This window comes from Dendrobates tinctorius, unplaced genomic scaffold, assembly GCF_039654945.1.
Source record: "Dendrobates tinctorius isolate UK_male_01 unplaced genomic scaffold, ASM3965494v1 ptg000192l, whole genome shotgun sequence".
In the NCBI taxonomy this organism is placed as follows: domain Eukaryota; kingdom Metazoa; phylum Chordata; class Amphibia; order Anura; family Dendrobatidae; genus Dendrobates; species Dendrobates tinctorius.
In genome coordinates this window covers 5,418,311-5,433,566 of record NW_027361859.1, presented here as the reverse complement: position 1 = coordinate 5,433,566, position 15,256 = coordinate 5,418,311, and the positions used below count along the sequence as shown (strand labels likewise).

The window sequence follows — 15,256 nt, the reverse complement described above, 5'->3', positions numbered from 1 at the left end:
CTCAATACAAATATACAATTATTACCTGTTCATTATTGAGCCTGTTTTTACATGGTTATTATTAAGCTCTATGCTATAGCATATCACATTATTATACCATGTATACATTTGGGATGCCTTTCTTTTTAATTGTCTAATGTGTACACCCATATTTTAATAAAGGGTATTTTAATTATTTTTGCGTGTTGTTGCATACATTTTATTTACATCCATTTGTTACCTTGCCGGTTTTTTTCCCCCATATTCAGTGTGTATAGTCACTCTAAATTAAAATGTCCACTATTGTCCTCATTTTTACAGGATAGATATAAATCTGTATGAACCCAATTTATTCCTAGATTTAAAAAAAAACTTACTATGGGGGGTGCCGTTCTGCACTTCTCCTCAGGCAGCACAGAGGCTAAGTTCACCCCTGGTACAGACCTTTCCTCCTTGAAGTGGATGTCTCTGCTATTTGAGTATTTGAGTAGGAGCACTTCTCTAAAAATATCTCTAGAGCAAGAAATCATACCTGTGGATTTTTCTCCACTAAATTTTCTCCAGAACAATTATTCCATTAGTGACCATGAACTCTTAGTCATAAAATTGGGCACTAAGGATTGGCGACTTCTATTTGAACAAGCTTATTTCCTAGTGACTATCTATGCCACAAAAACCTGGAGTATCTTCAGTCTGCTTGTAAGCTTAATCGCCGTCAAGCTCGATGTTCACTCTTTTTCTCACAATTTGATTTTATCCTATTTTGGCAGTTATGGACCCATTTGGAAGGAGCCGTAAGAGGGGGAAAGGAGTACAATTATACACCTGACAGGAGTAGTAATGAATCATCGCACACTCTTGAACATTTGCAGAAAGTTTATTTCACATATATCAAATAAGATAAAAGAACTGATATGGAAGAAGGTGCAGAAAATTAATTGACAAAAAATAGCGACAAAAAACTTAATGTTTCGACCTTGCCAGGGTCTTATTCATACTGTCGCTGGAGACAAATGGCTGACAAATTCAATTGTTGAAAACAGGAAGCGTGTCTGAGGGTAAATGGTGACTTGTCTGGTATGTGTTACCAGGCACTCCAGCACCTTCGTCATATGTCCTACGACTTCCAGTGTTTCCGGTATCTGCCTACTGATGTACTGTCTCCCAGTAGTCTCCAGTGTTTCCAATACCCATTTCCCAAATGCCCATGGCCCATGCTCACCCGGTCCTAAGGCTTGGAGGATTCACCTCACCACCTGAGACAAAACAGTATCAAACACTTCCAGATCTTATCTCACAATGCTCTTAGTTCTAATCCTCCCCCCACACTGACTGCCGCTCGATAAGTTCTGGAAGAGTTTATAATGATACATAGCTCTGCGGTATATCTAAATAGTAGCTGTAGACATCAGTGATAAAAGAAGGGTGTATTCTTTTTTTTTCTCCTGCATGATGATGCCTACTTATGATTGTTAACCCCATGAAAGGGAAGAAGTACAAGTCCCCACAGATAAATCTCTCGTAGCACCCAGTTGAAATATAACAAATATTGGCCTAAACTTTATAAGCTATTATCTCTGCAACAGAAAGGAAAAATTAAAAAATAAAAGCCAAGTTTTACTCAGCTCTATAGTCAACATTCCATGATGTGGCCAGTTAAAATGCCTAAACTGGTGAAAGGTCCTCTGAAAATCTTATAGAGCAATGCAAATCTGGGTAATTATACTTGTTTCCTATAAAAGGATAATTTCAAAAATGGAAAAGTGTCTTAACAAACTTGAGCTCCTTCATGTAATTCTGCCTTCAGTACTTCTAAACAAGCCATACCAGCTGTCCCTCAACTACACAGGTCCTACCCTTGATATTAGTATTAGAAACAGTTGTTAATTAACCCTTGGTTACAAGTTTTAAAGGAGCCTTCCAACACCTCTCTCTTCAATGTAGTCTGGTATCAGGTATGGGTAGATGCTGTTGAACTTGATTAGGAAAGGGAACCATCCAGTTGGTCTCATCTGATTAATAAGACACCATAATTATTAGATGTTTATTGTCTGATGTTTGCCTCAGCAACTGTCCCGATCATGTATACAAGAGAAGTGCTGGTCAACCTCTTTAAGATACAGTTGTAGTGTTCACAAAAAAATAAAGTATTCTATATACATGGTGAAATATTTCGGATTGTTATATCCATTCTATTTGCTGATGGTTATTGGTCATTGCATACAGCATATATCCTAATCATTATCATTTAGTGATCTAAATTGCTTTCCCTTTCAGGCTTGTGACTTAACTTTTACTGTACATTTTCTGGTACTCTTCATCAACAAAATAAATGTATAAATTATGAAGTGGCTACTTCCCTGTGTAATTTCTCTGATGAATAGAAAATATAATTTCTTTGTTAACCCCTTTACTCCCAAGGGTGGTTTGCATGTTAATGACTGGGCCAATTTTTACAATTCTGACCACTGTCCCTTTATGAGGTTATAACTCTGAAACGCTTCCATGGATCCCAGTGATTCTGACATTGTTTTCTTGTGACATATTGTACTTCATGTGAGTGGTAAAATTTCATTCATATATATATATGCATTTATTTGTGAAAAAAAAACAGAAATTTGGCGAAAATTTTGAAAATTTCACAATTTTCCAACTTTGAATTTTTATGCCCTTAAAGGGGTTGTCCGGGCTTGTCACATAATCTCAGTGCGCTGCAGAATGCTGACAATAAGTAATTTACCTTCTGTGGCCAGTTTGCAGGGTTTGCTAGATATCAGCTCTTGCTTGTAAGAGAAACGTCCGGGGGGGGGGGGGTGTGTCATGGTCAAGTGTGTCAGGACGCAGATGTTAACGCAAGGCGGACCCATAACACACGTGACCCTGGATACACCGCCTCCAGTGGGGCGCATTTAAATAATAAAACGTGCAGGTGGATACGCCGCCTCCACCTGGAGAATTTAGGTATTACACGTTATACAATAATCAAATAATAAAGGGGGAACCTGGGAAACTTTAACAATGGTGGGCCCTGCGATAGGGAATGGGGGATATGGAGACCTCCTAAGCTCCCCTGAGCCAGTGTCCCTGCACTCCTTACATTCCCTAAACAGGCTCCGCACCTGTCGCCGCACGCGTACCTTAACGCCCTTGCTCGCCCTGAGCCTAAACCCTCACTAGGGAATGGGTCGGTGCGGAGACTAATCCCACCACTGCACTAACAACACACATGAGGAAAGAGACAATACAGGGGAAACACCACTTATCTTTGCTCTGTTGCGTGCGCTCCTAGCAACAGAGCCCACCACCTGTGTGCATCTTCTCCTCCACCTGGATCCATCACCATAACTGGATCCGTCACCATCGTGCAGCCTGGGAGCAGAGTCCATCACCACTTGCAGCAGTCCAGTACACAGAGTCCCAAGATGAGTCCAGCCTATGCCAAGAATCCGAGCATGCTCGAGTCCAGTTCTCAGCAACCAAGTCGAACATGCTGAGTGCAACTCTCTTCCTAGTCGCCACTCCTCTAAGCCATGCCCGCACTTCCCGCCGACACCATAAACTGCGACTCCACCAAGCCATGCCAGTCCTTCCTGCAGACACCATTAGCTGGCACTCATTCTCTCTGGCCGACTGCGCAGGACTCCTATCCAGCTCCATCATTCCACCAGGCTCTCCAACAACTCAGAAAGAAATATCACCAGCCGTGAGTGAACCCCCTAAGCACACCTTTATAGGGAGTCACACCTGATCCCTAATTAAGTGAACATTAACCTAAACCTAAGGTGCGATACCGCTAACCACCACCGGGGACAGTCAAAACACCTTTGAACTCAACCAAAGTAAAAAAAGTTCACTTTGTGCTTTTAATACCGCCAGATCCAACACTGGATCATGACAGTACCCCCTCCTTAATGAGGGGCCTCTGGACCCTCAAGACCACCCCTCATTAGGGAAACACCTACAGCGGGGACGCCCAGACCCTGAGTTCACCCCACCATTCCCTGACACTTCAGGTTTATGACAAACACCGCTGATATTGGCAATACATGTTCATTTTGGAGGCACCACTCATCTCCACAGCGCCGACCTGGGGAACGAGATTATGTATGTGTATGTATGCTAAGAGCTGATCAGACTCCACAACACATTTCCACAAGATGTTTTTTGGTGGAACCCATACATGCTCGTTCACACACAGGTCCGGACCTGAACGTTTATTGCACACATACATATGTCATAACTTGGTGAACTCACTCTGGACTCAACAGAGGCGTCCCCGTGTCACCACACTCACACCCCCACTATTCACCAAGGGACACACCCTCCAACCCTTTCACCATGAGGACTGCGCCTCCTAGGGTTGGTTAATGGCGAGGGTAGAGATTTGTCCCTACTCCCCCGCAGCACACCTGCTGCACACACCAGGAGGAGAAGGGGACTGGGAAATGGAGGAAATATACTCTCGCTGGTCGCCTCCACACGACCAGGAGGGCGGCTTCTTCGATGGCATAGAAGATATGGCGTAAACCCCGAGGACTATCACACCAGTCAGCTCAACACAGGGGCGTACCCCTTCACCTCGGGGAATACCAGGCAGCTCCGTGGGGCACCATTCCTCCCACCTGCCTGGGTGCGCCCGCCTGCATGAACCAGTCCTGCTCCCCAGCAGCGACTCTAGGGGGTTTTAGTACCATAGCCGCAGGAATATGGAGGAAAATATATATACTCGCTGGTCGCCTCCACACGACCAGGAGGGGCGGCATCGAAGATTTGGCACGAGCCCCGCGGACTATTCACCAATCTGCTCACTACAGGGACGTACCCCTTCACCTCGGGGAATACCAGGCAGCTCCGTGGGGCACCATTCCTCCCACCTGCCTGGGTGCGTCCCTTGTAAGAGCAAGTCCCGCTCCCCAGCAGCGACTACACACCTAGTCTGCTCACCACAGGGATGTACCCCTTCACCTCGGGGAATACCAGGCAGCTCCGTGGGGCACCATTCCTCCCACCTGCCTGGGTACCTCCCCGTGCGAGAGCAAGTCCCGCTCCCCAGCAGCGACTCTAGGGGCTTTTGCCAGACCGCAGCCGCCATTTTTTTTTTCTCTGGTTATCTGAGCAGAGGCCCCAGACCGTGATAACTGCTGCTGCAGCGGCTCTAAACACCTTGCCGCTCCCCACTCACATCAGTGAGGCCCGGCAGCAATTACTCAGCGGTCTCCACATGGCCAAAGCTCACCAGAAAAAAAAACTGTAGGGCCTGTGATAATGTCATGATCACGTGTGTCAGGACGCAGATGTTTCCGCAAGGCGGACCCATAACACACATGATCCTGGATACACCGCCTCCAGTGGGGCGCATTTAAATAATAAAACGTGCAGGTGGATACGCTGCCTCCACCTGGCGAATTTAGGTATTACACGTTATACATACAATATCTGGAAACACCGCCTCCAGTAAGGCGCATTTAAATAATAAAGGGGGGAACCTGGGTAACTTTAACAATGGTGGGCCCTGCGATAGGGAATGGGGGATATGGAGACCTCCTAAGCTCCCCTGAGCCAGTGTCCCTGCACTCCTTACATTCCCTAAACAGGCTCCGCACCTGTCGCCGCACGCGTACCTTAACGCCCTTGCTTGCCCTGAGCCTAAACCCTCACTAGGGAATAGGTCGGTGCGGAGACTAATCCCACCACCGCACTAACAACACACATGAGGAAAGAGACAATACAGGGGAAACACCACTTATCTTTGCTCTGTTGCGTGTGCTCCTAGCAACAGAGCCCACCACCTGTGTGCATCTTCTCCTCCACCTGGATCCATCACCATAACTGGATCCGTCACCATCGTGCAGCCTGGGAGTAGAGTCCATCACCACTTGCAGCAGTCCAGTACACAGAGTCCCAAGATGAGTCCAGCCTCTGCCAAGAATCCGAGCATGCTCGAGTCCAGTTCTCAGCAACCAAGTCGAACATGCTGAGTGCAACTCTCTTCCTAGTCGCCACTCCTCTAAGCCATGCCCGCACTTCCCGCCGACACCATAAACTGCGACTCCACCAAGCCATGCCAGTCCTTCCTGCAGACACCATTAGCTGGCACTCATTCTCTCTGGCCGACTGCGCAGGACTCCTATCCAGCTCCATCATTCCACCAGGCTCTCCAACAACTCAGAAAGAAATATCACCAGCCGTGAGTGAACCCCCTAAGCACACCTTTATAGGGAGTCACACCTGATCCCTAATTAAGTGAACATTAACCTAAACCTAAGGTGCGATACCGCTAAGCACCACCGGGGACAGTCAAAACACCTTTGAACTCAACCAAAGTAAAAAAAGTTCACTTTGTGCTTTTAATACCGCCAGATCCAACACTGGATCATGACAGTGTGCTCTGGCATTGAAATCACAGAGATATGGCACATAAAATACTTAAAAAGTAACATTTCCCACATGTTTACTTTACATCAGCACAATTCTGGAACCAATTTTTTTTTGCTAGGAAGTTATAAGGGTTAAAAGTTGACCAGCGATTTCTCAATTTTACAACACCATTTTATTTTTCGGGACCACATCACATTTGAAGTCACTTTGAGGCGTCTATATGATGGAAAATACCCAAAAGTGACACCACTCTAAAAACTGCACCCCTCAAGGTGCTCAAAACCACATTCAAGAAGTTTATTAACCCTTCAGGTGCTTCACAGGAAATTTTTGAATGTTTAACCCCTTCATGATCCAGCCTATTTTGACCTTAATGACCAGGCCATTTTTTGCAATTCTGACCAGTGTCCCTTAATGAGGTAATAACTCAGGAACACTTCAACGGATCCTAGCGATTCTGAGACTGTTTTTTCGGGACATATTGGGCTTCATGTTAGTGGTAAATTTAGGTTGATAATTTTTGCACTTATTTGTGAAAAAAATCAGAAATTTGGCAAAAATTTAGAAAATGTTGCAATTTTCAAATTTTGAATTTTTATTCTGTTAAACCAGAGAGTTATGCGACACAAAATAGTTACTAAATAACATTTCCCACATGTCTATTTTACATCAGCACAATTTTGGAAACAACATATTTTTTTGTTAGGAAGTTATAAGGGTTAAAAGTTGACCAGCGATTTCTCATTTTTACAACAAAATTTACAAAACCATTTTTTTAGGAACCACTTAAGGTCTATATGGCAGAAAATACCCAAAAGTGACACCATTCTAAAAACTGCACCCCTCAAGCTACTCAAAACTACATTCAAGAAGATGATTACCCCTTCAGGTGTTTCACAGGAACTAAAGCAACGTGGAAAGAAAAAATGGACATTTTAATTTTTCCAACAAAAATTTTTTTTAGCATCAATTTTTTCATTTTCACATGGGTAACAGGATAAAATATATCCTAAAATTTGTTGGGCAATTTCTCCTGAGTACACTGATACCTCATATGTGGTCATAAACCACTGTATGGGCGCATGGCAGGGCTCAGAAGGGAAGGAGCGCCATTTGACTTTTTGAATGGAAAATATGCTGGAATTTTTAGCGGTTGCTATGTCGCGTTTGGAGAGCCCCTGTGTGCCTAAACATTGGAGCTCCCCCTCAAGTGACCCCATTTTGGAAACTAGACCCCCCAAGGAACTTATCTAGATGCATAATGATCACTTTGAAACCCCAGGTGCTTCACAAATTGATCTGTAAAAAAAAAAGTACTTTTTTTTCACAAAAATTTTCTTTTAGCCTCAGTTTTTTCATTTTCACATGGGCAACAGGATAAAATGGATCCTAAAATTTGTTGAGCAATTTCTCCTGAGTACACCGATACCTCATATGTGGTCATAAACCACTGTTTGGGCGTACGGCAGGGTCCGGAAGGGAAGGAGCACCATTTGACTTTTTGAATGGAAAATTAGCTCCAATCGTTATTGGACACCATGTCACGTTTGGAGAGTTCCTGTGCACCTAAACATTGGAGCTCCCCCACAAGTGACCCCATTTTGGAAACTAGACCCCTTATGGAACTTATCTAGATGTGTGGTGAGCACTTTGAACCCCCAAGTGCTTCACAAAAGTTTATAACACAGAGCAGTGAAAATAAAAAATAATTGTTTTTCCTCAAAAATGATTTTTTAGCGCGTTATTTTTAATTTTCACAAGGCTAAGGCCTCTTTCACACTTCCGTTTTTGACAATCAGTCAAGATCCGCCAATTTTGAAAAAAAACGGATCCGCCATTTTTCTTTGCGGATCCGTTTTTTTCCCCATTGACTTTCATTATTGGCGGATCGTGACTGATCGCCATCCGTTGCATCCGTTGTTTTGAGGATCCGCCACAATGTTAGTGCCCGTCAACATCCTCAAAGATTTCCTAACGGAGCTTGCAACGTTGTTTTGGCCGGCGGATCCTCCAGACACTGAATTAACCCCAAAATCTCTCTGGGTGCCGGACAAAAAAAAAATCTCTCTCTCTCCCCTTCCCGGCCAGCGGTTCCTTTAAATTTCCTCATTTTCAGGATCCGTCTAAAAACGGATCCTGTGCCATCCGTTCACATCAGTTCAGAACGGATCCGCTTGTCTGCCTTTTTGTCGGATTTTAACTGATGCAAATAAGTGAAGTGTGAAAGAGGCCTAACAGGAGAAATTGGACCCCAAAAGTTGTTGTTCAGTTTGTCCTGAGTACGCTGGTACCCCATATGTGGGAGGGAACCACTGTATGGGTGCATGGCACGGCTTAGAAGGGAAGGAGCGCCATTTGACTTTTTGAAATGCAAATTACTTCTAATCGTTAATGGACACCATGTCATGTTTGGAGAGCCCCTGTGTACCTAAACATTGGAGCTCCCCCACAAATGACCCCATTTTGAAACTAGACCCCCTAAGGAACTTATCTAGATGCATAGTGAGCTCTTTGAACCCCCAAGTGCTTCACAAAAGTTTATAACGCAGAGCCGTGAAAATAAAAAATATTTTTTTTCCTCAAAAATTTTTCAGTGCGCAATTTTTTATTTTCACAAGGGTACCAGGATAAATTGGACCCCAAAAGTTGTTGTCCAGTTTGTCCTGAGTTCGCTGGTACCCCATACGTGGGTGGGGACCACTGTGGAACCCCCCCACATGTGACCCCATTTTGGAAACTAGACCCCCCAAGGAACTTATCTAGATGTGTGGTGAGCACCTTGAACCCCCGAGTGCTTCACAGAAGTTTATAACGCAGAGACGTGAAAATAAAAAATAATTTTTTTTTCCTCAAAAAAATTTTTTAGCTAGCAATTTTTTTTTCACAAGGGTACCAGGATAAATTGGACCCCAAATGTTGTTGTCCAGTTTGTCCTGAGTACGCTAGTACCCCATATATGGGGGGAACCATTGTTTGGGCACACGTAAGGGCTCGGAATGGAAGTAGTGACGTTTTGAAATCCAGTCTTTGATGGAATGGTCTGCGGTCGTTGTTACGTTTGCAGAGCCCCTGATGTGCCTAAACAATAGAAACTCCTCACAAGTGACCCCATTTTGGAAACTAGACCCCCCAAGGAACTTATCTAGATGCCTGGTGAGCACTTCGAACCCCCAAGTGCTTAACAGAAGTTTATAACGCAGAGACGTGAAAAAAAATTTTTTTTCCACAAAAATAATTTTTTAGCCCCCAATATTTTATTTTCCCAAGGGTAACAGGAGAAATTAGACCCACCAAAGTTGTTGTGCAATTTTTCCTGAGTACGCTGATCCCCCATATGTTGGGGTAAACCACTGTTTGGGCACACGTCGGGGCTTGGAAGGGAGGGAGCACCGTTTGACTTTTTGAACGCAAAATTGGCTGGAATCAAAGGTGGCACCATGTCGCGTTTGGATGACCCGCTGATGTGCCTAAACAGTGGAAACCCCTCAATTCTAACTTCAACCCTAACCCCAACACACCCCTAACCCCAACACATCCCTAACCCTATCCCAACCCTAACCATAACCTTAACCACAACACATGCCTAACCCTAATCCCAACCATAACCATAATCCTAACCACAAGCCTAACCCTAATTCCAACCCTAACCCTAATTCCACCCTAACCCTAACTCCAACCCTAACCCTATTTCCAACCCTAACCCTCTTTCCAACCCTAACCCTCGTTCCAACCCTAACCCTCTTTCCAACCCTAATGGAAAAATAAAAATAATTTCTTTATTTTATTAGATGTTCCTGCCTATGGGGGTGATAAACGGGGGGTTTATTTACTTTTCATTCTATTTTGATCACTGTGAGAGTTTATCACAGTGATCAAAATGAATGAAAGGAAATTGCAGCCGGCAGGCGCACTGCGCATGCGCCCGCCATTTTCCAATATGGCGGCGCCCATGATCCGGGACCGCGGGACACCGGGAGCCATAGCGGCACTCGGTGAGTACCGGGGGTGGGAGGGGGGGCGATCGGAAGGTGGGGGGGAGTGGAGGGAAGGCAGGGGGGCAGATGATGACAGCGGCGGCACATCGCCGCTGTCATTCAGTGGCGGGGGACAGATTGCCCCCGTTAACCGGTGGGGGGGGCGGATCGTTGTCACCAGCCATGTCCGATGCTACAGCAGCGTCGGACATGGCTGGATTGTAATATTTCATCAATTTTCATTGATGAAATATTACTATCGCTCTGATTGGCTGTTTCACTTTTAACAGCCAATCAGAGCGATCGTAGCCATGTGGGGGTGAAGCCACGCCCCCCCGTGGTGAAGTACAAAGCCCCCTGTATCTGCGGGTCGGGTAACCTTTCCGTGACCTAGGTCACCCAACCCGCAGGGGGGCTTTAAAGTCATGATGCCACATAGGCGTCACTGGTCAGATTGGTACCAGTTTTCATGAAGCCTATGTGGCGTCATTGGTCGTGAAGGGGTTAAAAAAAATTAACAGTTAACTTTTTTCACAAAAAAAATTACTTCAGGTCCAATTTTTTTATTTTACCAAGGGTAACAGGAGAAATTGGACTGCAAAAGTTATTGTGCAATTTGTCGTGAGTACGCTGATACCTGATATGTGGGGGGGGACCACTGTTTCGGCGCGGAGCTCGGTAGGGAACGAGTGCCGTTTGACTTTTTCATCGCAAAATTGACTGGAATTGAGACTAGGTGCCATGTCACCTTTGGAGAGCCCCTGATGTGCCTAAACAGTGGAAACTCCCCACAAGTGACCCCATTTTGGAAACTAGACCCCCCCCAAGGAACTTATCTAGATGTGTGGTGAGAACTTTGAACCCCCAAGGGCTTCACAGAAGTTTATAACGCAGAGCCGTACAATTAAAAAAATCATGTTTTTTCCACAAAAATGATCTTTTCACACCAATTCTTATTTTCCCAAAAGAAACAGGACACCAAAAGTTATTATGTAGGGGTAAACCACAATTTGGGCGCATGGCAGAGCTCGGAAGGGAAGCAGTGCCATTTGACTTTTTTGGCTGGAGTTGAGATCAGATGCCCCTGATGTGCCCAAACAGTGGAAACCCCCAATTCTAATGCCAACCCTAACCCTAATCTCAGCCCTAGACCTAACCCTTACCCTAGCCCTAACCCTAATGGGAAAATGGAAATAAATACATTTTTTTAAATTTTATTATTTTTCCCTAACTAAGGGAGTGATAAAGGGGGTTTGATTTACTACTTATGGCGGGTTTTTATGTTTGGCAGCTGTCACATGCTAAAAGATGCTTTTTATTGTAAAAATTGTTTTTGCATCACCACATTTTGAGAGCTATAATTTTTCCGTATTTTGATCCACAGAGTCATGTGAGGTGTTACCTTTTGCAGGACGAGTTGACGTTTTTATTGGTACCATTTTCGGGCACATGACATTTTTTGATCGCTTTTTATTCCAATTTTTGGGACGCAGGATGGCCAAAAACCAGCATTTTATGAATTTCTTTTTGGGGGGGACGTTTACAACATTCCGCGTGTGGTAAAACTGATAAAGCAGCTTTATTCTTCAGGTCAGTACGATTATAGCAATACCTCATTTATGTCTTTTTTTTATGTTTTGGCGCTTTTATACAATAAAATCAGTTTTATATAAGAAATAATTTTTGCATCGCTTTATTCTACAAGCTATAACTTTTATTTTTTTGCTGATGATGCTGTGTGGTGGCTCGTTTTTTGCGGGACAAGATAACGTTTTCAACGGTACCATGGTTATTTATCTACGTCTTTTTGATTGAGCGTTATTGCACTTTTTTTCGGCGGTATGATGATAAAGCATTGTTTTTTGCTTTTTTTTTCTTTAAGGGGTTCACCAAAGGGGTTAACTAATGGGACAGTTTTATATTGCGGGTCGTTACAGATGTGGCGATACTAAATATGTGTACTTTTATTGTTTATTTTTTTTCATTTAGAAAAAAAATTATTAGGAATATTTTTATTTATATTTAGGGATTTTTTTAAAATTATTTTTACAAGTATTTTTTTTTTAACTTTATTATATTGTCCCGGGGGGAACATCACTGTCTTGTGTCAGATCGCTGATTTGACCCTTAGAACAGCGCTGTGTCAGATCAGCGATCTGACAGGCGCTACTGCAGGCTTCTTCAGCAGTGAGGAAGCCACCTCCCTGCAGGACCCCGAAGGTCCCTGCAGCCATATTGGATCCGGGGGGCCTGCAGGGAGGAGGACTCTCGGAGCGACGCAGCACAACGCGTCGCTCCGGGGGTCGCAAGGAAGCACGGAGGGAGCCCCCTCCCTGCGTGCTTCTCTCCTATGCCCCCGGTACACTCCGATAATGTTTGATCGCAGTGTGCCAGGGGTTAATGTGCTGGGGGAAGTCCGTGACTGCCCCTGACACATAGTGCCGGGTGTCAGCTGTGATAATCAGCTGACACCCAGCCGCGATCAGCGGCGCTCCCCCTGTGAGCGTCGCTGATCGCGTGTGTCATAATATTCCATCCTTGGGACTTAGGTCCCAGGTGACACCGATGGAATATTACGTCCAATGTAGGAAAGGGGTTAAACATTTTCCAATTCCCAATCTGAAAATGGCTTCTCCTCTGTGTGTATGCATTGATTTATAAAACGAGTAGATTTACAAGAACCATTCCCACATTCTGGAAATGAAAATGGCTTCTCCCCAGTGTGAGTTCTCAGATGTGCAGCAAGATTTAATTTGTTGGTAAAACATTTCCCAAATTATGAACATGAAAATGGCCTCTTATCTTTGTGAGTCTTGTTATGTGTAACAAGATTTGCTTTGTAGGTAAAACATTTTCCACATTCTTGACATGAAAATGGCTTCTCCCCTGTGTGAATTCTCTGATGTACACATAAATGTTGTTTCTTGATAAAACATTTCCCACATTCTGAACAAGAAAAAGGCTTCTCCCCTGTGTGAATTTTCTTATGTACAATAAGATATGCTTTGGTGGTAAAATGTTTTCCACATTCAGGACATGAAAATGGTTTCTCCCCTGTGTGAGATCTCTGATGTATGCTAAGATTTTCTTTCTTGGTAAAACATTTCTCACATTCCGAACAAGAAAAAGGCTTCTCTCCTGTGTGAATTTTCTTATGTGCAACAAGATTTGCTTTGTAGGTAAAATATTTTCCACATTCTGAACATGAAAATGGCTTCTCCCCTGTATGAGTTCTTTTATGTTTAATGAGATCCTCTTTGTAAGTAAAACATTTCTCACATTCTGCACATGAAAATGGCTTCTCCCCTGTGTGAATTCTCTGATGTACAATAAGATTTGAATTGTGGGCAAAACCTTTCCCACATTCTGGACATGAAAATGGCTTCTCCCCTGTGTGAGTTCTCTGATGTACAATAATACTTGCTTTCTTGATAAAACATTTTCCACATTCTGCACATGAAAATGACTTCTCCCCTGTGTCAATTCTCGGATGTACAATAATACTTGCTTTCTTGGTAAAAAATTTTCCATATTCTGAACATGAAAATGGCTTCTCCCCTGTGTGAATTCTCTGATGTACAATAAGATTTGCTTTCTGGGTAAAACCTTTCCCACAATCTTGACATGAAAATGGCTTCTCCCTTGTGTGAATTCTCTGATGTACAATAAGATTTGAATTCAGGGCAAAACCTTTCCCACATTCTGGACATAAAAATGGCTTCTCCCCTGTGTGAGTTCTCTGATGTGCAGTTAGATTTGTTTTCTTGGTAAAACATTTTCCACATTCTGAACATGAAAATGGCTTCTTCCCTGTATGAGCTTTTTGATGTTTAGCATCCCTTTTGTTGTTGTTATTATTTTGCTTATCAGTATGTAATAAATCAGAAGATAGGACCTGTTGATAAGGAATAGCTGACAGATTTTTGTTGTGAAGGGCTGGTGGTTTATCTGGAATAATGTCATGCTCTTCATATATATATGGTTTGACACCATAATCAGCTGCTTCAAAATCAGTAACTGCGAAATGTCCCTCTGATGCACAGTCATCTGCCAAGAAATAGAAACAATTTTTTCATAAATTCTGCCTTTAGCAACAAATTGTATTAAAATTCAATTACTAGCGGACAAAGACGGGTACAAACTGTAGACTTCAATGCGAGGACTAGTAGTTTATGATATTAAGCCAAGAGGTTGCACAATTTTTAGTTCCTCTTCTAATGCTACCTTTTATAGTTTTATGTTTCAAGGTGCTTGTAAATACATTTTTGTAATGAAATATTCAGTGGAGAATCATAAAGAGGCCTGTATGTCAGTTCTATTAGATGGTGTCCGTCTCATACACTCCCTGACATCTACATGAATTATAGCACAAAACAGGGCAAAGGGGAGGAGCGGGATGGTCGTGTACATAGAAGTCATGACTTTAGAGCAGGTGTAAGGTTTGACTAGTACATGTATTTTTGTATGTATTTTCATTACAAAATTAAGAAGCAAAGAGAAATAAGAGGAGGACACGTGAAACATTGGCTTTTGACACCTCTACGGAAGGACTGGGACACCTGAAAATTAATTTGAAGCAGTGTCGTTATTCTTTCTTGGTTTCCAGTCTCTGGTCCTTGGGTTATTACTGAGCTTCAGCTACATAAAATGTATTGTATACTCCTTACAGAAAAGGTTGGCAATTCCTGCATCAAGATGAGTTCCTTTTTTTTGTTCAAAGTACTGAAGCTTATACAAAAATATCATATTAACCCCTTCACCCCTCAGACTGTTTTAACCTTCCTTACCAGGCCAAATTTTACTATTCTGACCAGTGTCACTTTATGTATTAATAACTCTGGAGAGCTTCAACGGATACCAGTGATTCTGAGACTGTTTTTTTCTTATTCAAAATTTAATTGCTTTATAAAACACAACAAAAAGCA

General features: G+C 43.3%; 1 protein-coding gene across 1 annotated transcript in view; it reads right to left on the bottom strand.

The window, feature by feature from the left end:
* Window positions 1–837: 837 nt before the first annotated feature.
* Window positions 838–15,256, bottom strand: part of LOC141055789 (uncharacterized) — a 123,227-nt gene continuing 108,808 nt past the window's right edge. Inside the window, exon 7 of the mRNA XM_073552493.1 lies at window positions 838–14,378. Within this exon, the coding sequence (XP_073408594.1) occupies window positions 13,108–14,378 (1,271 nt within the window). The 3' untranslated portion in view covers window positions 838–13,107. The remainder of the gene's footprint in view (window positions 14,379–15,256) is intronic.